This window comes from Numida meleagris, chromosome 5, assembly GCF_002078875.1.
Source record: "Numida meleagris isolate 19003 breed g44 Domestic line chromosome 5, NumMel1.0, whole genome shotgun sequence".
Classification (NCBI taxonomy): domain Eukaryota; kingdom Metazoa; phylum Chordata; class Aves; order Galliformes; family Numididae; genus Numida; species Numida meleagris.
The window spans coordinates 34,270,183-34,295,914 of NC_034413.1; the positions used below are offsets into that span (position 1 = coordinate 34,270,183).

Here is a 25,732-nt window from a genome sequence, read left to right on the forward strand (position 1 = left end):
TCTGTACCAGTGAGGACTAGTCTTCTGGAAACAACAGCACCTAGCTGTGCAGTTTAGGAGCAAGTTGGGAGACTTTGGAAAACATTGCAACCAGAAGCTTGTTTATACCAGTTTAAAACACACTAATTCATACATTAAAATAATCCATAGGATTTCTCAAATCCATTGCATTCGGTAATAGCCATATATGTGAAGTAAATGCAGTACATCTCTTTTGTTTCAACCTGTATAGCTTTATGTGAGAAGTCCTGCCAAAGTCCTCCCAAGATCCTAATATCCCATATTTCACTGAGTGGATTTTAAGCCACTCAAGAGAGACAAGCTTCCAACGAGATTGTGGAAAACAATTTATTTGACAAATTTCTGAAGTGGACAATTTTAGTAAAACACAGGCATAAAATAAAAGTAACTTGTACAATGGATTTCTGGATACAAAATAGTTTGGGATGACGGTGATACCTGGAAATCACTGTTGCTTTCTCAGAAGCACATGAATTCATAGCAAGAGCACCAACAGAAGCACTGAACAAAATCTCACCCAGCCAAACCACATCTTCAGCATGGTCCTGGAAACAAATGTGTAAACACCAAGGGCCCACATCATCCATGTAATGATAGCACCTTTGATATCTGCAGGGTGTGATTCAAAGCCCCTGGCAGATAATGGCAGCCTTTCTGTTGACATGGTTGGGCTGTGGAATAGGCCCTAATTCAATATATAGTAGAGCTAATAGGCCTAGGTGTCTAACTCCTAGATAGTCTGGTAGAAACAATACTCCCAGAGAGCTCACTGGGAAATAGACAGCTTGACACTTTTGAAAAAACAAAAAACAAAACAAACAAAAAACACTAGCTGGGCTCAGAGGGATTTTCCAGCATGGCATTTGGACCACAAGGCAAGCCATCAGGTTACTTATGAGGTTCCTGGTTTTACTGTAGGACCACAAAATCGGTTAGTGAAGGAGTGCAGTTATGTAGCTTCTTCTCACGTTCCCCCCTCCCTGGTGGCCACTGGCCACCTTTCCTTGGTTGATACCCAGCCCCCTGCTCTGGATGGGAATGTCAGCACTGAGGTGTACTCTACCACCCACCTCCAACCCAGCCCTGGGAAGTCAGAGGCACTGCACAGGTGGTCAGAGATGCTTCCAGCTCTGCCTAATGCACAGGTGGTTCAGATAATAAGTCCATCTGTTCCCACCAGCATAGGAGACACGAACCAAACTTGCCAGCCATGACAATGATCCCCTCTCAAAACTTACTGAAATGCTGAAGCACAGCACTGGGTTAGGACCATTGTCAGCTGGGAAAGTGCTCAACTGACATATGAATAAAAGAGGAAAATGAAGAAAAAAGTATGTATCTAAAAATGGTATAATCAATCTTGTGGGACTGAGTTAAGTCCTTAGTGGCATAACATTCCTCATCCTGGTTCTTTCTTGGCAAAAACCAGAGAGATGAGGTTGCTTTTGGTGTTCAGGAGGGTTACTGCTAGGTGTAATTATGCTTGCCTGCTGTGGGGAGTTAGGAAGAGACAGTCACAGGGCAGAAGTGGGAGGCTTAAGGCTAGGAGTGCAGAGATGCGGATGGAGAAGAAAGTGGAGAAGGAAGGAGACTGCGCACAGACAGGCTGTGGCACTATGGCTTTCTGTATAGATGCAAGTTCCTCAGGTTGGTCAAGAATACTGTTAATTTTTTTGTCTTGTTGTTTTTCATTTTTAGGTGAGAGAGAAGCAGGCATGGCCCTGGTAGAAACCCACTTGGGTGCTCAGTCAACAGCTATCTTCCTGGAGACAGTTTGGTAGAAGACGCCACGCAGCAGGGAGGTATAGTCAGGCACACGGAACAGGTGACGCTCCCCATAGACAACATCATAGTTTGCACTCTTCCCAGTTACCAGGACACGGACGTTGGGCTCATTGACTTGGCTGCCCACTGCCAACACGTAGACCTCAATACCAGCCTGTTGAACTTCCTGCACAGTCCTCTCAATGGCCCTAGTGGTGATCCCCTGAGAGTTGCCATCAGAAAACACCAGCACCTTCTTCTTTGCCCCAGCACGAGAGGACCGCTGGTACAGCCCCATGATGTACTGCAGAGCGGCATTGACATCTGTGGCTTCATTCATGAACTCCATGTTGTCAACAGCTTTGGCGATGACTGTGTAGTTACGCTGAAATGGGACTTCGACTTTCTGCTGATTTCTGCCACTGTACTGGACCACCGAGACACGCACATAGTCCTCAGCAGGCTTGCTGGCCTGAAGGAACCGCTCTGCAAGCCGCTTCACAAAATTCTTGGTGGTGTCAAAGTTCTTGCTCCCCACGCTAGTGGAGCTGTCCACCAACAGCATGATGTCTGCCGGATTGGCAAAAGTGACTGCAAGAGGATAGAACCAGGGCTTTTTACGCTGCTTTTTTTCTCCTGCTTTCCATGGAAAGCTGGTGAAGTCACCAGCTGTCTCACATGCTTCCTGCTTTGTTAGACTTAGGAAATCCCCATTCTTTGCAGGTTTGCTGCTTTGGTTTTCCGTACTCCAGTGCTATCCTATACGTATCCTTTTACCCTTTCATTCTTTCTTTTACTTAGTTTATGAGTCCAGTTACTTAATGTAGCGGGTGTTTTCTTTGACTTACACTGTCCCTTCTTGTCTGGGGAATCACTACATCTTCCCAGGCTGGCCTGTTTCTATGAGTCTAAGGATTGTATACTCTTCTGACATCAAAATGGATCTGCTTAAATTCCTTGCTTTTCAACCAGCTTTCTCAAATATCCTGCCACAGTGCTGATTTTTGTATGTGCTCAGCACTCCCCTCACATCACAATCAATCTCATTTGTCTCATCTAAAGCCTACAAGGACTAAATCAAGCACAAACTCCTGAGGTATTACAGAAGCCAGTGTCCAACCTGTCCCCCAAGTGCTATAAGCAGGGATGTGTATGAGAGATCCCAGGTTTGCTCCTTCTCCAGCCCAGCAGCAGAGCCCAGGAGCCTCCCTCCTGTGGAATATCTCTATCTCTATGTCTCTACACACACCAGCTACCACTTCCCTCACCACAGCATCCGCAGCCCCTTCATGTGCATTATGGCAAAAGGAGCAGGTACTCACTTGGGCAGGTATAGTCCGGACATTTCTTCTCTGTTAAGAAAATTAAAAAGAGTAACATCACTAACTCACCCAGGAAAATTGCTTCTCCTGTAGCACAGCTTCCCACAGAGCCACACTGGGGACAAATGCTCACTTTGGTTGTAGCTACTTCACACAAGTTGCCATGCAACAATTAAGCATGCTGTCTCACTACGGAGATATCCTGTAGTGGGTTAGAACCTGGGTATTGCTGCAGAGTGTTCTGAGTCATGAGGCACCCTCGTTGCTCATTGACTGAACTGTGAATATTGCTCTACCCTCAATACCTGAGTACAACTTAAAAGCATGACCAGGGCTATGTGTGGAGGGCAGCTTGCATCCCTCACCCTTTGGCTGCTACAATCCTTACTATGTTCCTTATTGCCACCAGCCAAAGCTATGCTGCTCCTGCAACTTTCCGGGGGTGAGGAGCAAGACCTGGGTTAACAGCCTGGGGCCAGCTCATTGCACTAACCCAGGTGACCCCATAGAAGGTTTTCACCCACCTCGGCAGACGTACGAGGTGATGTTCTGTAAGAAGGAGTCATCTAGGAGCTCAGCATAGTTGTCTCTCTGAATGGACAGTCCTTGTCTCCTTGGCATGCCTAAGCAAGCGATGTCATTCAGTTGGTCTGGGTTTGGGTTGTTCCGGAAAATGTCACCTATTCCAAGGGAAACCACCTGTAGAGAAGTTAATGTGTCATTGGTGCCTAATTCATTCATAAGTTTGACTGCCTGACACTGCATGAGAGAGCTTCCAGTGCTAGGGTCCCTGGTGTCAGACAGCAAAACCATGGAGACCCCTGGGGATCCTGCGCTACTCCAACTGACGGCCATTCCAAAGATGTACCCTGCCAGCCTCCTTGCACCTCCATGCCCTTACCGGGGTGACCTCGCACAGAGAGGTCAGTGGGGTACGGTCCCGCAGTGTGTCAGAGCGTCCGTCTGTGATGACAATGGCCACGTTATTGTTGGAGGTGAACCTCCGCAGCAGGTTTTCCTTGCTGAACTGCAGGGCTTCTCCTGTGTGGGTGCCGCCAGCTATCCATTTCAGATTCTTGACAGCCCTGCAAGCAGACACCAGAGAGCCTGAAAGTCCTGCAAGCAAGCCCTGATTCTCAGGAACAGCTGGGAATACATATTTCACTGATACATGGGTATGATTGCAAGGCAGGGCAAAATCCTGCCTGCACAGGGTTTTAGGCAAATTCCTTGGCCTCAGCACCCACCTACAAAGCCACCAAGCAGCTTTTCACTACAGAGCATTTAGCATCTTTGCATTTGCAGGAGCTGCTGGTTTAGAGATGGAGGAGAGGATGCGAGTAGGGTGCGCTGGGTCAGTTCTTTGCACTGTGTGCTGAGACCCTGCAGACTCACTGTTTGAGGGCCCCAATGTTGTCTATGTTGGCATCCCCCATAGCCACCAGCTCCTGCGTGTTGTTGTGGCTGTACTGCACAACGCCCACTCGGGACTCCCCAGGCTCAAACTGTTGGAGAAGAAAAGAAGCCAGTTAGGGACAAGTACCCCCAGGGGTCCTGAAGAGCTTGGGAAACCTTCTCGTGGTTTCATTATGAACATCCTCATGATAGGCAACACAGCTGCTCCTTGGTGGTGGTATTTATTCCAGCAGGAGCATATGCAGGTGAGCTCAGTGAAACCCAAGCTCAGGTTTCCCATCTCAGCGGTCTCAACACAAACCATTGGGTGGTTAGGAATAAATGTTTTAAATAAAATATGCTTTTCTTCCTAAAAAGTAATTTTGCTGCCCAACTCTAGTCTTTCAGGCTTTTTACTGGCACTTTGCCAGCCAGAGACCTGTGCGTGTCCACAGTCATGCCCAACAGCAGGTCCTCATGTCTTTACAGCCCATGTTGAGTTACAACTTACAGAAAGTCTGAGTTCCAAACACCTCTTCTATAGCAGAGAGACAAGTAGAATTTCCCATGCCAAGCATGTTACCAGGGAAGAGTTCAGAGAGTAAATATTTTTATTGCTCTTCAAATGGAAGGACTTGAATAACATTGCTCTTTTGTGCTGCAAATATCTCTTTCAGCAGTGTACTTAATTGGTAACCTTAATTGAAGGTTGGGGGCAGGCAAGGCTCCCTGGGGGCTGGCTGTCAGGAATCCTGGGAAGTCACACGTCATGCGTGACATACTCCAGTCACCTGAAGTGCTCATTGGAACAAGGGAGAGACCAAGAAACTGACTGACCAGGCAAACAATGAGTTGTCTGGTTTGTGACATGGAGAAAGAGTTCACAGCCACGGCAGAGTCTTGTTGCCCATAGAGAGTAACACACACAACAAATTCTGCAAACTCTCCCTATGAAACTAGGGGGAATTGAGACTCATCAGGTTACATGCTTGAAGCCGAGCTTTGTAGAGGCTCTTGTGGAGTGGAGGCATCTCCCTGTTTTTCCACTTGCAGTGGAAAATAAATTAATCCCGGCACTTGAAGGAAATCTGACCTTCACACGCTCATCTTTGCTTAGGCGATCAATGACTTTAATGATGAAATCCTTGGCAATCTGGAAGTTCTGCAGGCCAATACTCTCCGAGCTGTCCAACACGAAGAGGAGGTCGACAGGACCACAAGTGCACTCTGCAGCAAAGCACATGTGTGGAGAGGCTTGCATTTCCTATCAGAGCTACTCTCAGAGCAACATGTTTTGTAGGGAGGCATACCACAGCAATCAGCTGGTGTTTGCTGTTAGTCCTGGTGGAAGGACTGCTAAGTACAATGCAAAATTAAGTGGCAAAATAGCCACATAGGAGCTTCAAGAACCAGCTTAATAATTTTCCCCTTTACATTTCTCTCAGCACCCCTTGTAAGTCACATAACATTGCCAAGCTGTGAGTACCCATGAAATACTCAGTAACTATTTCCAAAATCTGTTTCCTCAGAAGCCTCCTCACTTCTTCCATTTGCCCAGCCCAGGAGGACAGAGGTGACACTGGTGGGCTGGAGGAGGCTGACTCAGTTTGCTCCCCTTTTGCCCATGGCTGAAGGACATCATGTACCCTTGCTTAAGGCTTTTGGACTGCAAACCAAGTGCAAGGCAAGGAGCAGGGAGAGGGAGGGGGGTGGGAAGCAAGGAGAAGCATTAGCAAACACTTGCAGAATGATTTTGCCAAGTAACACTCACCACAGCATGCTAGAGGAGAAGAGAGAGAAAGAGAGACCATTAAAATGCTGCAGATGAAGGTTTTCATACACCACAGACTGCAGGTCTATGTTTCTGCAAATGCAAAGACACCTAACCTGGGTGATTCAAGCTCCTGCTCATTTGCAGAGGTTTCCCTCTTATTTGACATATCCAAATCTCTCTCTTTCAGACCACGATGCTCTGAACTGAAACACTGCATGTAGCAGAGCTCTATTTCCAAGCACACTATGGTACTCTTATTTAAAAAAAAAGTGCTAATCCTGGAGGGATTAAGTAAATTGCTAATTGTGAAGCTCACATTCAGACCCCTAAGCACCCTGTGCTGTTGCAGCACTTCATTACCAGGGGTGCTAAGGTGCAGCCACCCCACTCAGCCGGGAGCCAAGCAGGACGGGAGGAGAAATTCCAGGATACTCACAGCACATCTTCATGATGATGTCCAAGATTTCACACTCCTGAAACCAGAAATGAAGAAACTCTGTGGATATCAGCAGTGGCATCTACCTGGCTCTGAAGTGGTGCTACCCACCACCCCTGCTGCTGCTTTTGTGCCTTCAAAGCAGATTTTGATCTGGAAATGAGTGATGTACAGTTGGGGCTGCTCCCCTTGGAGCAGGCCAGGGCTAGGCTTTGCCAGCAGTGAAGAGTACCCATTACACTGACTGTGCAAAACAGACTGCATGGAAAGCCCCATGTCACCACCACCCAGCTTACAGGACCTTTCCCCGCTTTGTGGGGGCTGCTTTTATTACGAGCTTACCACAAAATGGGGAGACCTGAGTCTTTGTGACACCATGGTCAGAGCATGTCCAGCTCCCTTGCTTGGTGGGCAAATTCATCAAAAAGCCAGCAAAGCAAAGAGGAGGGGCCAGGCTGTGAATATTTTCAAAGTCTTCCCACTTATGTGAGAGCTGAAGTTTTCACATTGCAGAGAAGGCTTGCTGGTAATGGCCTGACACAATCGAAGGAAACCTGGCCAGTGAGACTCAGTGTGGCAGTAACGGGGCAGGCACCACCCAGCCCATGAGCGTGAGCCTCCCAGCAGTGACCCCCAGAAGCAAAGACCAAGCAAGCAAGCAGTGCCCCAATCCTGTCGTACTCACATCTGGTCCTGGAGGCCCCACAGGTCCGGGTGGTCCCTGTCAAACAGAAGTATTGAGAGAGCATTTACAAGAGCAGCAAGAACTCAGAATGTCTTTCTATGCAATGCAGAGGCTGGAAACTTTACTCGGCTTTCCATCTCCCAGCTGGTTAGTGCAAATGCTTCTGGAGCCCATACTTACCGGGCGGCCTTCAGGACCCCTGTGGCCCTTCGCTCCTTTGATGCCACTGGGACCAGCAGTTGGGTTCTGGAGATGAAACATAAAGAAAATTCACAAAGTTTGTTCTCTCCTGTGGAGAGATATTCCCAGTGTCCCTTAGGGCAAACTTTGGTGCTATCAGGAAGCATACAACACCAAATAGTGATGATACCCACCTCAGTTTAACAGAGCTGGAGGTTTGCTAACCATAAGCTGTAGAATCTCAAGTGAACATCTAGATAGAGCTCTTCTTGCCACCAGATACTGCACAGCAGCAAAGGGTGCTTGCAGGCTTACAAAATCTGACGGCCTCTGACCCAAGGGCAGCACAGTACCAACCACAGTACCACAGATCTAGCCCCAAACTCCTATACCATGCTCAAAGAGAAAAGTCATGCAGCTTAATAGAGATTACTCACATCGTTGCCAGGGTCTCCAGCTTCTCCTTCATCACCTTTAGGACCAACATATCCTCTTGTTCCCTGAAAAATAACAGAGGGGATGTTGGTAGCGTGGTGAGGTTGATGCAGAGACCTTGTGACAGTTGGCCTGGAGAGGAGGCAGAGAGCTATCTCTAAGATTCCTAGCACTAAATGTCAATGCTATTGAGGGAGAGATCTCCTTTGTTGGTTTTCCCTGTCATAGTCACTGCCCAGCTCCCCCCAGCTGGTTCTTCCAATCCCAAATGCTGGCTTTGGGGCTACATTTGAGAGCACTCTGTCATCCTTGGGTGTTGCACGAAGGCAGGACACTTCTATAAGAAGTAGAGGAGGGAGGGAGATACATGCAGAAGATAAAGGGGGTTCTGGGTGTTTCAGGGAGCCCATTTTAACATACAACAGACAGAGAGGCTCTACAAGCCAAAGTACCACCAGAAGACACCAGCCAGGAAGTTCTCTATTGGGTATAGAAGGAAGCAACACACTTACATTAATGCCAGGGTCCCCTCTGTCTCCTTGCTGCCCCTGGGAATGAAGGAAAGGAAGTGTGTTAGGTCAGACAAGCATAAATAATGGTCTTATGATTTCAAAGCAGCACACTAAACTTACAGGGGCACCTGGGAATCCAATCGTGCCATTACCAGGAGGACCGTCCTCCCCCTGGAAAGGAAGGGAGAAGTAGATGAGACGATGACAAGCTGAATCCTCAGATAGCACGGCAGAAGGATCTTGCCTTCCTTCAGCAGCCACCAAGAGGAGGCAACAGCCCTCCTTGCTCTTCTTACAGAGCTGTGTTTAGAACAGTTATAGTATTCTTTTAAGCTAAATCCAGCTACATACTGTTCTTACTACTTCTTCCCTGGGGCAGAAACCAATTGTGCTGTGTCCCCCAACTTCCCATGTCCACTCCCCCCAGCTGAACACCCAGAGGGCGGTGCTCCTTTGTAGTGCTCTACAAAGTGTGGTGGGCACTGGGACATGAGTTGCCTGGACCTCTCTTGAAGACTAACTCTCGCTCTTCATTTTAAGATGAGATGGGACAAGCCCCAGAAATACTGATGGTGACACTGTGCTTCTCAGAGACCAGGGATATGAGTACAGGCTGGGAACGCTGGGCAATATTATCTCCATTGCTGAAAGTACATTCCAAGATACGGCTCTCTGAGCCTGCAAAGTTGGTGCATGCTCAAAGAAAGCTGCTTGCAAGTTTTCCCAACATATTTCAGCTGTTTATGAGAGCCATTTCTTTTCACCCTGACCTGGACCATGCTGCGTGGAACCAGCCCTCTGTAGATCTTTCCCACATTGCTTGCAGTCTCCACAAACACCACTCACCCTTTCTCCCATTAGACCAGGATCTCCAGGCAACCCAGGTGCTCCAGGTGATCCCTTGGGGCCCTGGAAGGATCAAAACAAGGAGTCAAGCACTGTGCACCATCCACTGAGCTGCGAAGGTGCCTTCTGAGGCTACCTTCAGTGCTCTGGTCCATTGCTTCCTAATTGAGGCCAGCAACATAACTGGAAGCTGAGAAGAAGCCCCTTTCATTCAGGAGCAGCAGGCAAGGGTTGCTCAAGCCTGCCACAGGAGACGTTTTACTTCCCTAGCTTCTGCCAAAGGAGGGACAAACTGCAAAGTGAAGCCACATCACTTGTGGTGCAGCAATACTCTCTACCTGAAATGGCCTCTGGGAGATGGGGAAAAAGGTAGTCACAGCCTTAGGGATCCACCAAAAATGCCTTGAGATGTCTGCCAGGAAGCTGACACCTCACTTTGTACCCAAAAAAGGGTTTCCAAGACCTATGGAATTTGTGGACAATCTTAATGGGCAGCATCTCTTGGTATTCCCTCAATTCCCTACTCCTGAGAAGATATGATGATGAAGCAGCACTGACCTCATTGCCACGGGGGCCATCATCTCCTCTGTAGCCCTTTGGTCCTGGGGGTCCAGGCTCACCCTAGGAGAACACAAAGAGCTGTCACAAGAGCCCCTCCTTGGAGGGGCTGGTCCCTTCATTTCATAATGTGGTGGGTGGGAGCCAGCACCTCATGCCTTGCACTCATCAGTGAGTCTCTTCCACTGAGGAGAAAGGCTCTATTCATGGGGATCAACTCAGGTGAGGAGGTACTTGGGTGAGGGGGTACTCCAGGAGGAGGGCCCAGAGGGGAAGAGGCTGTGGGGGGGCAAGATGACACTTTCCAGCTGTGAAGCACAGCTGGGCTGCATAGTGGCATTGCACTGATGTCCCTCCTTGATGGATAATATCACCCTGAAACTGTCACAGTTCTCTCTCCATGGGGGCTCTCCCCATGCCTTGGATGTGTCTCATGGCAGCCAGGCTGATGGAGGCCCTTCCATGGCTGCAGGGAGTTTCTGTCCTCAGGAGGCTGCAGGGTCCTGGCAGCATCTGCTGGAACAGACCAAAGCTGTCACTCTGCCATGTCCATTTGGGCAGTGGACACTTGGTCTGTCAGCTGCAGGGCTGGCCAGAGATGTTCAGAGACAAGAGGCATGAGGAAAGAAGGCAGGAAGACGTTTGTTGTTGTTTTTTGTCTGTATGAGCTCCAAAAATGACCAAGGAAGCCTGAGACAACAAAGATAGTCTGTACTGACAAGATTTTGGGGAATGGGAGCTGTCTTCATGTGTTGCTCAGCCTAGCCCAGCTTTGCAGCTGCTGTCTCTCACCACCCACAAGCTGAGGAAGCTTTAGTTCCCTCCCGCTGTTCTTGCTGCTCCTCTTCACGCACACTTCTTCCAAGGAAAGGCACACAGATGGTGGCAGAGAACTTCAAAACTGTGTAGTATGAGAAAAGCATGAGCCTGCTTAGAGGCATGTGACCCTTACTTCTGCACAAGAGCCCAAAAGAGAGAAAGCTGGGAAGGAGGGCTCTTATGACCATTCACATCAGCCAAAGTTGAATTCCAGGCACGCTTGGCTCTCACTGGCCATAGGTGGCTTCACTATAGCAAACAAGTTAAAACCTTTTGCAGCCCTGATGGGGTTTGTGAAGATGTAGGATCTTGAGTTGTGAAGTCCTTAGCTGTTTCCTGTCCTCTTTCCTTCTGGGTGCAACAAGAACTGCGGGAGGGATGGACACCAGAGCCATGTGGAGATGGACCATCAAAGCTGCCCAGAAGATCAGGGAATGAGCTCACTGACCTTTAGCTTCTCTCTCAGACAGAAGGGAGGGTGAAACAGAGTCACAGGTTAGCAGGAACTCTTTCTCTGTGCCAAGATAAATGTGCTCTAAGAGCCAGAGCTTGCAGATAACATGGCTTGAAAAGCACTTGTGTTTGCCTAAGTTCTTTCCTTGCCCGAGCCCAATTACACATTTATTTTTAATTTGGCCACACAAAAACTTTTTCCCTCAGTTTATGGAAAAAAACATCTTTGCTTTACAACTGCTTTTTAAGTCTCCCTAGTGTGACTGGGATGCTAGGGCAGCCACTGCTCTGGGGAAGCATCAGATGTGCTGCAGTAGCACTTCCCTCTCTGACAGGGAATGAAGTTCAGTGCTCCTGGGAAGGGAATATGGATACCCCATAGTCTTGGTGACAGCCTCCTCTCCTTTCCCTTGGTTAAGGCAGGCCAGAGGAAGGATCTTGCCCAGCCTGGTGGCCCATCATGCTTACACAGCTTTAGCTCCCATGCTTTCAGCTCCCCTTGAACTCTACCTTTTCCTGCCTAGTCCTCCTGCCTCAAAACTGGAATGAGACTGTGTGCAAAGAAAGCAGCTCTGGTCCTTCTTCCTTCGCTGGTGTCAACCCATAGCACCAGCCCATTACATGCACACATCCAAATAAACACGCTCTGACCAGTGGCACCTCCCACTGTGGTCATGTCCAACAAGCTGGATGCTGTCAGGTACTCTTTGGCTGTGGCCAGAGCAGCTTAGCTCAGCTAAGGACAGGAGGATCTGGACAATTCAACAAGAATTAGGCACTCTTCACTAGCACAAGGCAGGCTTGAGGGCAGACTGACTCTGGGCAAGCCCAACCTTGGCATGGGAGTGTTTCTCCCTGGGTTGTGGTGTGGGGCAGGCCTGCTGTAGTGGTGGCCTGTGCTGGGGTAGGCAGGAACACAGCAGTGGCCTCTCTGTGGCTGTCCCACACTCCAAATCTCCTACAGGGCTCTTCAACAGTTGGTTGACCATGAAGGAGTTCAAAAGCTCACACACTGATCTTCATTCCTCACCTCTCAGGGAAGTCTTGTTTCAAAGGTGTGGGGACATTTATCTCAGTACTTTCCTATATCTTGAGCTCTATTGAAATGCTGATGATTACAGGAGTAGGAGAGGAGTTGTACCAGAGAGCTTCATCCAAGGGTGATATCAAAGCATGCTTGCTCAGGTGGGAAGGCCATGGTGGTTATTGCCAACAGTGCAGTCTCCATCAAGAATTAACTCAGCAACTCCAGAGGAGCTGAGTGGGAGCTGGGTACGACTTTGAGAGGAAAGAACATTTAACAGTGCAAGGGATAGAAGCCTTCCTTCAGCTGGAGGAATCCAGCTCTGTTCTCCAGAAAGCCGGCAGGGTCTCAGATTAATTTCTTGAAGTGCACATGAACAAGTGGGCCCCACAGTGGAAGGGCCGGGCCTCACAGTGAGCAGACTTGAGAAGCAACTGGCTTTGGGACAGACCGTCTGCAGATGCCAAGGGTGTCAGGCCACTGCCGAGGCCTTGTCAGGTTGTCCTTGCTCTCACAACACATCTAATTAACTCCCATGATCAAGGCGAGCAGTGTCTGGCCCGAGGCCTGAACATTCTGTGCACTGCTGCAGCTCATACTTGCCAGTTTCCAGATCTGTCTGTGAGACGTGTTGACAACTGTTTCCACAGGACTGGGAAATGACATGGAGGTCTTTCTGTCCCCAGCCCAGTAGCCAAATCTCCATTTTCTAGCCCTGCTCAAGTTCTGAGTTCTCCTAGAAATCACTGCCCCTCTGCACTGGCTTTGCTGCCTGGTGTGGAACATGCTAATACTTTGCTCCAAGATGCTGTGGTATCAGTTGGGCCCTTGACCACAGCTTCCCTGCCACCCCAGGCACTTCCACATGCAATTCAGAAGGTTAATCCAAAGTCTTACCTGGTCTCCAGGTGGTCCAAGAGGTCCTTCCCGCCCTTGGTCACCAGGTGGTCCAGGCTCTCCCTGAAAATATTCAGAGGACATGAGAAACAGGGGCATGCATGGGATGGGAAGGGTCCTGCATGCGATGGGGGGAGCAGAGGCACAGCGCTAGTAGTGCATGCTGGGTAGAAACAGTCATCCTAACAGAAACTTCAGGTTTCAAGTGGGAATCCAGCACAGCGAGGCTGCCCAGGGGAGCTTGGAAAACCTGAGGCAAGGTACTTTCACTGCACACACTGCAACGCTCTTTGTGCAAGGTGCTACTCTGCCTGCAGCCCTGCTGAGATGGGACTTATTCAGAGACTTTCTGACGGTCACACCTGGCTTAAAACTTTTGGGAAAGTAGTTGAAAGCTTGGTGATCCAAAGCTCTTGCTTTCAGGCTAGAAGCTCCCAGATGTCTAAGCCAAAGAGTAAACATAAAATAACTTTCAAAGAGCCCTGAACACTGGCAGAGGTGTTTCTGTCAAGGTTAGCAAGCCTTATGCTTGATCTTGGAAGGAAGCAGCCCACTGTCTGCAGAACAGGTTGATGGCAGGACACTGGCATGCATCCACCTCCCACACACATTTGCCAAACACATCACATGTGGTGGTGCTGCTGTGCTTCCCCAGCAGAAAACAGGAGTGGGAGGCTGCCCGCTCTGGCTTCTTTTGCTTCGTGTAGCCCATCCCAGCATTATCCATCTCCTGCTTCCCCATCATCGAGGTGAGTGGCACTTCAGCCCTGGACGTACAACAGCAAACACCTGGCAGTGCTGGAACCACTGCGGTGCTGCTTCTGGATACCGTCCCACACAGCAGAAGCATGCAGGCATCTCTGCCACTGGCCACGTGTTTGTCCATTTGTCCTGGCTTCATTCATCCCATGCTTGCAGCAGGTGACTCACCCCTGATAGGTCCAACAAATAATTTCCTGTTGACTCCCACTCACTCCAGAAAGGGGAGGGTGCTCCCTTCCTCACCCAGGTGCTTGCCTACCACTGTGCCCTCCTTACTGAGCTCTGCCTGCCTGCAGAGCCCCACCACTAGCCAAGGAGGACACTCTGCTGATTTGCTCTCATCAACTGGTTTATTAGCCACAGACTGCTCTCTGCCTGCTCTCTGGGCATGCTGTTCTCTGGGGTTTGTCTGCTGATAAACTGTCAGTGTGAAGGTGTGATTGCCAGGGGATGGTGCCAGGGCGGGACGTTACAGGCACCCACCAGGCAGGCGGGTGCATGAGCCAAGCTTGCCCACTGGCTACCCATTTCCAACCCCAATTGCCCAGTGTGCCACCATTTGCAAGCAGACGCCAATGATCTCCCCATGGAAGTAGTTACCAGATCTCCTCGTGGCCCACGGTCACCTGGTGAGCCTGGGGGTCCTCTTTCTCCATTGCTGCCCTGCAAGGAGATGGTGGGAACACAGATTTAGGACCCTTCCCATCACTGCATGACCCTCCCTCATTGCCCGCCCATGGACACCAGCCCCTGCTGCAGCCTGCCCACGCTCACCCGCTCTCCTGGAGGACCGTCTGCACCTGGGGAGCCTTCGTCCCCTGTCTCCCCTAAGGGTCCGGGCTCTCCCCTGTTGCCAGGAGCACCCTGTAATAGCAAAGACAAATCAGTGGGTTTCAGAGCAAAACCCTGCATGCTAATTGGAGCCTTGGGCAATCTCTGCTTTGAGGCAAAGGCTGGAGAAGAAACCTCTCCTCCTTGCAGAGGACTTGTGTGAGCTCTTCACTGACCTTCTCTCCTGGGCTCCCAGGAATGCCCTGCCGGCCAGGTTTTCCATCTTCTCCAGGCTCCCCCTTCACAAGGACATAAGAATACGCATCAGTACCAAGGGGTGGATTTTGGGCCCCATGCTGAGGTGGATGGCAGGAGCTTCAGCTTGCCCTGATCTCCCCTTTCCTCCACAGTCCCCTGGAGGTCCCCAGCCCCAGTGGGTCCCTCCACCACCCCACCAATGTGAGCCACCATTTCTCAGGAACCTCTCAGTGTTTTGGGAATATCTTGGAGCTGGGGCAAGCAGTGCACAGCTCATTTCTCACCAACCAGACCTCACTGAGGGCAAGAGGCAGCATACTCCAGTAGGGGCTTGCTGCCAAGCAGCATAGGGAGGTCAGCAATGAATCAATCACCATCCCTCCTGACAGTGCCCCTTAAGCCTGGGTGTCTGCCTTTCCTGAACAACTCCATCTCCAAAGTGGGTGAAGGACACTTGTCCTTCATGCATGTTGGAACCTGCCAAGCACACCTCCTCCTGTGCCTGTGGCTAGGCACAGCAAGGGCAGCTCCACGGTCCACCAAGCTGGGGAGGATGAGGTGGGCACAATGGGCTCACCTTTCCTCCCTTTGGTCCATAAGCACCAGGATCACCCTTTGGTCCAGGTAGGCCCTGAGTTCCCTGTTGAAAAAAAAAGCCCAGCACCATTACCTGCGGAAAATGGTATGAGGGGAACATCCTGGCAACCTGGCCCACAGCATCACAGCATGAAGAGCAAGAAGGAAGAGTGACATGGGATGACACAGAACTCTTGTACTGTGGGGCTGTGTGAGTCTGATTATGGCAGCTTTGTCATCCAAACCTCCAATATGTTCAATATGTTCTGGCTGTCTGGGCACAGCAGCCTGAAGCTGCTTGCTGCTTTGCACTGAGCTCTTCCTCTCACTGAGCAGCCTCCAGCCAAACATGGCATTGTCACACAGCACAATGCAACAGGGGCAGCTTCCAGGAGAGGAGAGGGACAGCTGACCAGGAACCCATAGGACACCATGCACATTTCCAAGTATTCCCAAGCAATACATACATCAAATCCAGGTGAGCCTTTGCAGCCAGGTAGCCCGGGGTATCCAGCTTCTCCCTGTGGGACAGACAGAGCAAGTGCTGCTGTGAGCAGTACCTGTGGGATGCCCCTGTCACTCTACCCAGTGCCAGGGCAGAGATACCCCTGCACATGGGGATCCCAGGTGGGACATGGGCTTCTGTTCTGGGCTTCAACATAGTTTTGGGGGTGTCTGGGCAGCATCCAGAGTCCTCAGGCTGAGTAGAGCACCTGGAGTGGGGGAAGGTTTACCTTCATGCCATCAATGCCGTCAATCCCACGCTTTCCCTTCTCACCCTGAAATGCAAACAAGGGACCATGAGGAAGTGACTCCCAAAAACCCTTCCTCCCTCCCAGCCCAAGCATCAGTGGGGAAGAATAAGTAGTGCAAAATCTAACCTTGGCTCCTTTGGCTCCTCTTGAGCCCTGCAAAGGGAAAGAGACATCAGGACTCTCGGACCCACTGTTCTTGTTGGATGCTAATGCTGGCAGGAGGGTTGGGTGCATAGGCAGTGGGCTTCCAGCCAAGCAGAGGGCACCAAGACCCCCTCAAGTCCTTTCTACCCTCACCTTTTCTCCTCGACTTCCTTTGTCGCCCTAATAATGAGAGGAAAGAAGGAAAATGGAGAATGAGGATACCAGCAGCTTGTATCCCATCTAGAAACTGTGCCTGCCACCCTCCAGCCCCACGTACCTTCATTCCTTGGTAGCCAACAGGCCCCATGTCCCCTGGCCTGCCCTGGAAGACAGAAACACAGTGTTATGTAGGCAGATACTGGCACCAGTCAGTACCAAGGGGGGGGGGTCCCTATTCGGGTCCATACAGGGCTGACTTTACATTGTCACACACACACTCACCAGCATTTAAAACATGATACTGTAATGTTTCTTGACACATTTTTTTGGGGATGTGCTTCTTGTCCCCACTACCACAACCCTCTCCCCTTGCCCTGCTTCTCCTTTGCCTGCTCTGGTGGCACAGGATGCCATGGGGTGGCAGACCACTAGCATCCCCAGCCATCCACAGGGGCAAGGGAAATGCGGTGCTTGGGGACACATCATTAGGGGTGAAATGAAAGGGCAGAAAACCCTCAGGAAGCAAAAACATGAACATGCCATGGGGTTTCAAACTGGGCACACAAAGGCTGAGTAACTGCATACTTATGTGTGTGGGAGAAATGTTTCTCCCAAAATAAACATACCTAGTAAAAAAGGGAAGAGGAGGAGGGAACCGGTTTCTTTATACAATTAGCTTATTATTTACTGAAGGTTTCCTCATAACACTGCTGTGCTTGGGGTGTCGGGAGGGAGTTCGGGGTACACCCCATGAGTCAGACAGGCATCCCACAGGAGGGGCAGCTGCTTGAGGCAAGGAACAAAGCAGGCTTGTGGGACCCTGTTCTGGGTGGCCAGATGCAAGAGGGATGTCTCTGTGTCAACATTTCTTTCCAGGGATAGCTGGTTGGGACATCACCATGGAAATGGGATGGCACAGGGGTACGGGATGGTGACCGACAAGGGATGGTACAGGGATGGGAAGTGCTGACACCAAGTGCAGGTCCCCATCACCCTGCCAATGAGGATGTGCCTGAATGCTCTGGCAGAGCCACCACGCCTAGTCCCCCAGAAACATAGAATTGTAGAATCATTAAGGTTGGAAAGACCACTAAGATCATCTAGTCCAACAAACAGTCCATCACCACCATGCCCACCAAACCACATCCCTCAGTGCCACATCTCCATGCTTCTTGAAAACATCCAGAATTTTCTACTTACAGGGTCTCCAGCATCTCCCTTCTGACCAGGAAGTCCTGGCTTTCCTCTTTCTCCCTGAAATACAGGACAGAAATAAAGTTATCTCACCTTCCCCAGGAATAAAATGAGGCTGCAAGATGAGCAGGGAGGTAATCAGGGCAATGCTCCGTGGATATGGGGAGCAGAGGACAGAGGTCACTTGGGACAACTGCTCCCACCACCTCCTTCAAGTGGCCACGGGGTGGCATAAGTCCCACTGGATCCCGAGGACCCCTGTGGAACTCATCCCTCAGTGGCCAGGGACTGATTCCTCACCTCATGGCCTGGGTCACCAGGAGGTCCTGGGGCTCCTCGGGGAGGCTGCAGGAGAGAGGTGGGGATTAAATGGAGCCACCAAGGCACAGGCTGGGGGCACAAGGAAGGGAATAGAGGCCTCGAGGGCCTGACTTACATGGCACTCAAAGGAGCAGCACTGGCCAGAGAAAAGGAAAAAACAACATCAGAAGAAGTGGTAGCACCATGCCCTGCTCAGGGGCATCCTCGAGGCTGGACAGAGTGGTGCCACCAAGTCCTTCAGGGTAGGGATGAGCACAGGGGATGGGCTTGGTGTGCCAGGGAACACTCACCGATTGTTCCATGTTGTCTTTCTGCAAGGCAAAAAAGCAATGAGAGGTGGATTGTGAGAGCGGAGTGAGCCCAGGGCAGGGGTGGGCTGAGCAGGGGGACGGGCAGCACTCACAATCATCTCAATGATGTTGTTGATGGTCTCTTCCACATCAAGATCCCGGGTTGGCTTCAGGCTGGTGGCAGTGAAGTTGCGGCGGTAGGCATGGTCTGTGGCAATGATGCTGAGACGCTGGTCCTAGGGTTGGGAGTCAGAGTAAGACCTGCAGGCACTCATGTAGGATGTGCCCAGGGGACACACTGGGGACCCACATCCTCCCTCCAGCTGGTGTGTCCCCAGCCCTTGGTGTTTCCCACACACTGGCTCTGTTGGGTGACCACTTGTCTCCAGACAGGGCAGTGGAGCCCCTTTACACCAAGTGCTGCTATGCTGGGGCAGCACGAAACCCCTGCCCAGGAACTGCTTCTTGGTCCCTACCAGATGATGGGGTGAGATGGCGACAGAGAACACTTTGATCCCCAAATGTTTGGCTTCATTAGCAGCATCATCCAGGCCTCCACAGGGCTCCTTGTACCCCTCCAAAGGGTGTCCATCAGTCACCACGATCAGGTATTTATTCTCCTTCAGATGGGAGCCACTGCAAGGATTTAAAAACTGCATTTAGTGCTGCAAGCATTTAACAGGTTTGGCTGGAGGCCCCAGTGCCCCAGCCTACAGCCAGGCTTGCCTCCTCCCAGCACAGGTGGATCAACAGCAACCTGCCACCCCATGGTTATGTGACCTTCACACCGGGAACAAACCTGCACAGGGACATCCAGCTACCACCCACCTCAGTGCAGCACCACCCAGTCTTTCAGCCCATCCCCACTGCCGTACCCGACAAGCAGCCGCTCAATGCCCTGCTTGATGGCGCAGTCAGTGTAGGTGCCCTTCCCAATGTAGCTGATGGCTGACACGCTGTTCTTCAGCTCAGCCCTGCCTCTGGGCATGGCAGTGAGGTCCTTGATGATGACGACAGAGTCACTGTAGTGCAGAGCCCCAGCATTCCATGCCAGGAAGCGGTCACAGCGGAAATACCTGCACGGACACACCAGGACGTGTGCCATCAGTGTGGCCCCACAACCCTGTTACCTCCTCCCTGCCATGTTCACTGTCTGCGATGTGAAATGGAGCTCCTCTGCCAAGGCTTTGCAAGGGCTCCCTGTTTTCCCTGTGCTTCAAGGAACAGACGGATGTCACTGGCTGAAGGATGCCTGCATCCAGAGAGAGGTGGGAGCTGAAGCCCTCTCCCATGTGCCAACATAGGTTTGTTCGCCAGCGCTTGGGACTGCCTGGGAGAGAGATGTCACAGCACATCGTGCTTGGATCTGAAGTCATAACCAATGCCCCCCAAAGTGACACATTCAGGATGCTGGAGCCAATCCAAAACAGATGTGTGGTTGCACACTTCCCAAGTTTGTCTTCTCCCTTCCCATGAAGACCTTTCCTAAAGCCCCCTGAGCATCACTGTCCATCCACCTGTCCCTGATGCACCCCAAGCCCACTGCACTACATGTGGCACTGCAGACAGGGCAGTAGCACGCAAGGCAATGACCCCACAGTGCGTGGGGAGTACAAGGGTAGTCAGTAGATACTGGGGGTGGGCTCAGGGAGTCTATCTGTCTGTCTGCGTATAGCAGGGGCTCAGGACAAAGCCTGGATCCTTGTTCTGGAGCCTGGCAGGTTGTCCCCAAACACGTGGTGATGCAGAGCAGATCTGAGGTGGCCCTTGCCAGCATCCTGCCCTTCCAGCTCTGGGGAACTTAGGTGGCCCTGGGCACACCCAGTTGCCCTTCACCTGGAAAAATGAGGGTTAGATTGGGCTGGTGGCTGTGGGGGGGCATCTAGGAACAGCCCACTGGGTAAAGAAGCTGTGATGTCCCACAGGACCCCCAAATCTGGGTTCAGTGCCCCAGGGAAACATTTTTAAGGGGCTCTGTGTGTACTTTTTATTGTCACCATTAACACTGAGGTGCCCCATGGACACCTAAGCACATACGTTGGCAATGGCTGGAGTGGGATCAGGGTGGCCATGGGCATGCAGAAGAGAGATATGGCCTGGTGTTCTGGTACCCCCCACATCCTTGCTCTCCTACAACATCCCACCCAGCTCTGGCACAGCCCCAGAGACTCCTGAGAGCAGTGATTGACACAGTACCTTTCTGTCAACTTATCGATGAAGCGGTTGGTGAAGTCTTTCACTTGTGCTACAAGATCCCCGAAGGGCTTCACCCTCAGAGCGACACTTTCAGAGGTGTCCAGCACAAAGAACAGGTCCACAGGGCAGTCTGGGGGCAAGCAGAGCAGCGTGGCATGGTACTGCTTTCCGCTGAGCCCCTGGCACAGCCATGGGACAAGCACCGGGAGCACAGTACCGAGTTGCTAATTGCACATGAGATACGCAAGCAGTCACGTAGGGCTGAGATTGTTCTTCCTTACCATTTCTGCTTTGGCATTTACAGTATGCTGGACCGTGTCTGAGCACATAGCCAGAAAATGTCAGTTTGTGCATTCTTTCATTCTTTCCCATTTGCATTCACATTTGCAAGACCACTGTTAGTATTTAAAAAAACGTGCAGCTGCAGCAACCACTTAAAACAAAACAAAACAAAACCAAAACACAGCAGCTACTACCACAAAGAGAAATTCATGATCTTCCAACACATCCTGGTACAAATACCACTGCACAGGAGAGTGGAACTAAAAATGCCCCTCAACAGCCTGTGCCCAGGTTGCTGTCCTTTGCAAAGACAAACCCCTGCCATCCCCTCCCTGCACCCCAGCTCTGCCAAAGACACCTGGCTGGAGGAGAGCCAGCACAGAACAAGCAGATCCACTTAATCATAGAGCCCGTAGAATCATAGAACCATAGAACCACAGAATCACTACAGTTGGAAAAGACGTCTAAGACCAGTGCCCACACCGCTAGCAAGACTCCTTCCAAAGCTTCGCAGCCCCGCGCTCCTCCAGGCTGTCCCGCGCTTACCCTGAGCCCTGGAGACACGGGCGTTGATTTCAGCCTGCTGAGCCCAGGCACCCCCCAAAAGGAGCAGCAGCGCCAAGAAGGAGTCGTACAGCCCCATGTCGCTGGGCTCAGATTCCCATCGAGCTGCAGCAGAGGGAGGAAAGAGGGAGAGGCCGAGCCCGGGGGTGGTTTCAGCGCTCGGGACCCGGGGAAGGAAGAGCGGGCGGGGGGGAGAGGGTGAGGAGGAGACTCCGCAGCCGGAATGGAGGGTGGGACCAGGGCTGTCCGTGCTGACTCAGAAGCCAGCGTGCACTTCTTCTCGCCGTCTTTCTGTGCTCATTGTATCTGTGAGCAACCCCCTTGCGCTGCTGCCGTGGGGCTCCAGTGTCCCCCAGCTGCACCCTGGGGGCTTGGATCCCTGAGCTGAGCCCACCAGGGGATGGAGGAAGGCAGCCCACTGCATCCCAAGTAGCCAGGAGCCGTGCTGTGCTCCTTGCTAAGCAGGGTACCCACTGCAGGGTGCACCTGGGCAGGAGGCATGGCAGGGGCACCAGGTTCATCTTGGGAAGCACCTTCTTCCTCTGCTCTCGGGGCTTTCTGCCCTTTCTCCCAGAGGGTCGAGGTGAGACGCCTCACACACAGAGAGTGACCTCCAGCCGCACCCTGCCGATAGAGGATGAAACTGGTACCTCAGCCATTAGGGGTATCTGCAGTCCTCCTCTGGATGCTGGCCTTGGGTGCCTGGTGGGAGTCCTGTGGATTCATAGCAGCCCTGGGACCCATAGACCTCGCAGACAGCCTGAACTTCATGTCTGGCTCAGGGGGTGAGCCCCACACTGCTCAGCCTGGCCCTGCCTTGTGCTGAGGTGGGGGCTTTCATCTGCCGGAGCAGATGCTGCCCAACCCTCATCACAGGGCAGCATTCACTGCCACCAGGGAGAGAAGGGAAACACTGGGGCTGTTCCTGCTACAGACATAGCCTTCTCCCAAGGACACTTGCACCCTTTCATGGTATGGGAGGGGGCAAATGGATGTGTTATCCAGGCCAAGGGGTATTTTGCTGGAAAGAAACCCAGAGAGGAGTAATCTGGGCCAGAGCACCCTATGGAAGCACATGGCAGCAGGATGGCACCACTAAGGAATTGACAGCATGAACCCAGCCAGTACCAATGATCTGTGCACAAATAAATTGCAGAAGGCGTCTTTTACTCTTCTGCTTGCACAGTGTTACGCTTCTGCACTTGCACAGCCATTCCAGAGGAGCTCCTGCACTTGCTGGAGATGACTTCTCAGCTTCCTTGCCAGTTTGCTCAGGACAGTCGTACTCCTTGTCCTCCAGCACGTGGAGATGTGCTTTGGGATCCTGGCCTTTCCCTGGGAGTAATCATACCCAGACCCAGAGACTCCTCCTCAAGCATTACCCAGCCCATTCCCCCTCCTCTCCCATTTCCTATCCCACCACTGTGCCTCTCCACATCTCCACACAACAGTTCTGGCAACATCATTGTTCAAGTGATCTGGGGAAAATGTGGTGGGAAGAAGCCTCAAGCTGAGATCTTCAGAATCAGCTGAGAACATTCAGAAAGACAAAAGCTATAGCCCCACTGAGTAGGTGTTCCATCAGTGGAGGAGCCTGTCTGCAAGCTGCTGAGGAAGATGCACTCAGTAATGACTCTTTGGATGAGCATCATCAGAAGTCAGAGAGGTTTCTTCTTTATTTGGCTGCTTTGCTCCTTGTGCTTTGCTGGGAGCAGCAGAGGAGCTGAGCTCTCTGCCCTGCAGTAGAGGGCAGAGGGACATCTCAGCCATCTCAAATCTGGCCCGGCTGTGCCATTGAATCTCAGTGGTGATGTCACAGCTCATGCATGGTATGGATGGACCGTGCACGGCTCTGCACAGCTGCAGCCCATCAAGGCATCCTAAACATGTCCCCTCTGCTGTCTGACCCAGCCATGGGCTTGGATTGGCACCCAGCTTCAAAAGCCTTTGAGCTTATTGCCTTTTCCAGGTCTACTAAAGCAGGTCTAGTGGCCAGTGAGGTTCCCAGGATACTAAACAATGGTTTCCTTGGAGAAGTCCAAGCTGGTTTTGCATGAGCTCAGCCAATGGCCAGGCTAGCAGCCTGCAGGCTGACCCAAGGGGTTTGGTAATTGCTGAGCCAAAGAATATGCTGCCATGTCCCTGCTACATAGCCACAGGAGGCAGCGTGCATGGGGCAGTGCATGCCCATGTCTCACCTCCAGGCTCAGCTGCAGTATGAGACACCTGTGGTCTGTGATGATTCCACATATGGTGATTCCTCTGCCCACAGAGGTGTCTGCATGAGGACCAGCCCTCAGAGCCGGATAGCAGTGGTTCTGGTGGCACAGAGCCCTGGGAGTGCAAAGCCACCCTGCCAGCATTGCCCAGTGGGCATGGAGCCACACGAGGACATCAGGAAGAGTCTCACATTCCTTCACCTCCCTGCAGAAGTGACTGGGGTAAAAACTAGCCCCATCCATGCAGCACCTCCCAAGTACCTTGGCACCAGTATTGCGAGCAGCAGTATTACAGCTTTCCCTTGCTGCCAGAGGGGAGAACCTGCACCGCTGCCTCTGCTGACCTGAGGCGAACTCCTCCACACGCTGTGTGCCAGCACTTGCAGGTTGGGTTTCTGTTCCTTCCTGCCGGCATTCTTCCCTTCCAGCAAGGGTAGCCACATCTCGGCACACAGCTCTGAGAGCTCTTCCTCCTTCCCTAGGTGCTGGGGGGTCCCAGCAGCCCATGCTCATGCCCATTGGTGAGCATCCCCATCCATGGCTCCCTAAGCTGCCCCACAGGGCTGCAACAGGGCTGGGGACTGGCGGTGCGAGTGTTCCATCCATCCCACCCAAGGTATCTCCACCACCATTCTGCAGACCCCTTGCATGTCAGCACGGCCCCATAGGCAGAGAAGCAGCCCCATGCCCAGGCTGGCTTGGGGCGGGTTAAAATTTTCCCTGTTACCTCACACTGGCCTCTGGTCCTATGGAAAAACAAACCATCTGGTAATCATATTTCTCTCCTAGCTGTCTGAGCCTGCAGGAATGCTTGGCTGGCTTTCTTCAGAGAGAAGAGCAAAAGGGAAGACGTTGGATGCAGCGTGGGAGTTGGAAGAGAGGGCATGACTCACTTGGACACCCTGCCACCCATGTGCCACCAGGCACAGCCACACACTGTCACCACTGTGATGGTACCCTGCAGGGCAACTTCTCCAGGGCTGGATCCATTGTCAGGCCATACCCTCATCCCCAGCCCTGGTCCCTTCACCCACCAAGACCCAGAGCAGAGCAAGTTACAGAGGAGGCAAAAAGGCCACCAGAACATGCTGCAGCTGGGGAAATTCCAGTGGGTCATAATGATAAGCAAAGATAAGCATCTTTGCTGTCTTTTTCTTTTCTAATTTTTAAGAGGAAAAGTTAAGCTTGCTGTTTCAAATCCCGAAATACTCTCACTCCTGGCAGCCCTCCTGGAGCAGCAGTATGCAGCTGGGGGTGCCTATTGTCCCCATGGATCGTGGCTGCCTTGCAGCTGCCCATGGGAGCCCAGAAACCTGCTGATGGTGCCAAGCCTGGAGCATGGAGGCAAGGAGCTGATCCTGGCACAACATCACCAGTCCTGGCAAGCATTAGCTTTGCCATGCCATTTTTGGGTAGTGTTATGTGGAGACAGGAGTGGCACTTGGTAATCCTTATGGGTGCCTCTCAGCTCAGGATATTCTATGGTTCTATGTCGCCTCATTCAAAATAAAGAGGGCTATGAAGGAGAGCAGGTGTGAAGTGATGTTTTTCTTGGCAAATTCCAAATCACGCATTTTGAGTTAGGGCTGGTGGTGGGCAGCCGGAGCATGGGGATGCTGTTGGATTTGAATGCCAGGAGGGATGGGAATGGGCACCCTGTGATGCTGGTGGAGTGACCGAGCAGTTTGGGTTGTGCTGCGGGTTGGCAGCTCCATATGGGGCAGGCACTGTGTGCCATGGGGCTGGCCCACATCAAATGGGGTGAATGCAGCCTGGGCTGGCATGGAAGATGGGAGAATGCTTCCCATCACCCAGAGGCACAAGAAAATGTTGAAAAGGGTATTTTGTCTTCACTTTCCAATTGGAACAAGGTCGAGATGGGCTGTCATGGCTCTCCTGCCTGTGTGTCAGGGACCAGTTGGGCACAGAGCCCCTTTTCTGCTCCCCATGGGGTAGTATTCCCCTCTCCAAGGGGCACTGGGCTGGCAGCCAGCACAGTGGGGAGTGACAGCGCGCTGGCAGTGCTTCTCCAATGAGAAACAAAATGGTCTGGGGAAAAGGCATGCCCCAAAATAACACTGGGGCTGCTCCAAGCACCAAAGCTGGCGCGTGGGATGGGG

General features: G+C 51.7%; 1 protein-coding gene across 1 annotated transcript; it reads right to left on the bottom strand.

Annotated features, from left to right (window-relative positions):
• COL6A1 (collagen type VI alpha 1 chain) lies at positions 335 to 21,583 on the bottom strand. The gene is made up of 34 exons (XM_021400300.1): positions 21,376 to 21,583; positions 20,548 to 20,677; positions 19,227 to 19,427; positions 18,828 to 18,987; positions 18,465 to 18,587; positions 18,352 to 18,372; positions 18,177 to 18,197; positions 18,041 to 18,085; positions 17,747 to 17,800; positions 16,665 to 16,709; positions 16,541 to 16,567; positions 16,370 to 16,396; positions 16,223 to 16,267; positions 15,956 to 16,009; positions 15,490 to 15,552; positions 14,891 to 14,953; positions 14,658 to 14,747; positions 14,484 to 14,546; positions 13,122 to 13,184; positions 9,929 to 9,991; positions 9,371 to 9,433; positions 8,645 to 8,695; positions 8,525 to 8,560; positions 8,015 to 8,077; positions 7,578 to 7,643; positions 7,398 to 7,433; positions 6,713 to 6,749; positions 6,274 to 6,282; positions 5,596 to 5,729; positions 4,503 to 4,612; positions 4,009 to 4,192; positions 3,632 to 3,806; positions 3,108 to 3,137; positions 335 to 2,376 (listed from the first exon to the last, which is right to left on the bottom strand). Exons 1-34 carry the CDS (start codon positions 21,470 to 21,472, stop codon positions 1,766 to 1,768), a joined length of 3,060 nt encoding a protein of 1,019 aa, XP_021255975.1. The 5' UTR covers positions 21,473 to 21,583; the 3' UTR covers positions 335 to 1,765.

Coding starts and splice junctions, on each gene's coding strand:
- COL6A1 (XM_021400300.1), bottom strand. CDS start 21,472: ATGGGGCTGTACGACTCCTTCTTGGCGCTGCTGCTCCTTTTGGGGGGT. Junction 18,588..18,827: donor CCATCTCACCCCATCATCTG/GTAGGGACCAAG, acceptor TCCCAACCCTAG/GACCAGCGTCTCAGCATCAT. Junction 18,086..18,176: donor GCTGCTCCTTTGAGTGCCAT/GTAAGTCAGGCC, acceptor TCTCTCCTGCAG/CCTCCCCGAGGAGCCCCAGG.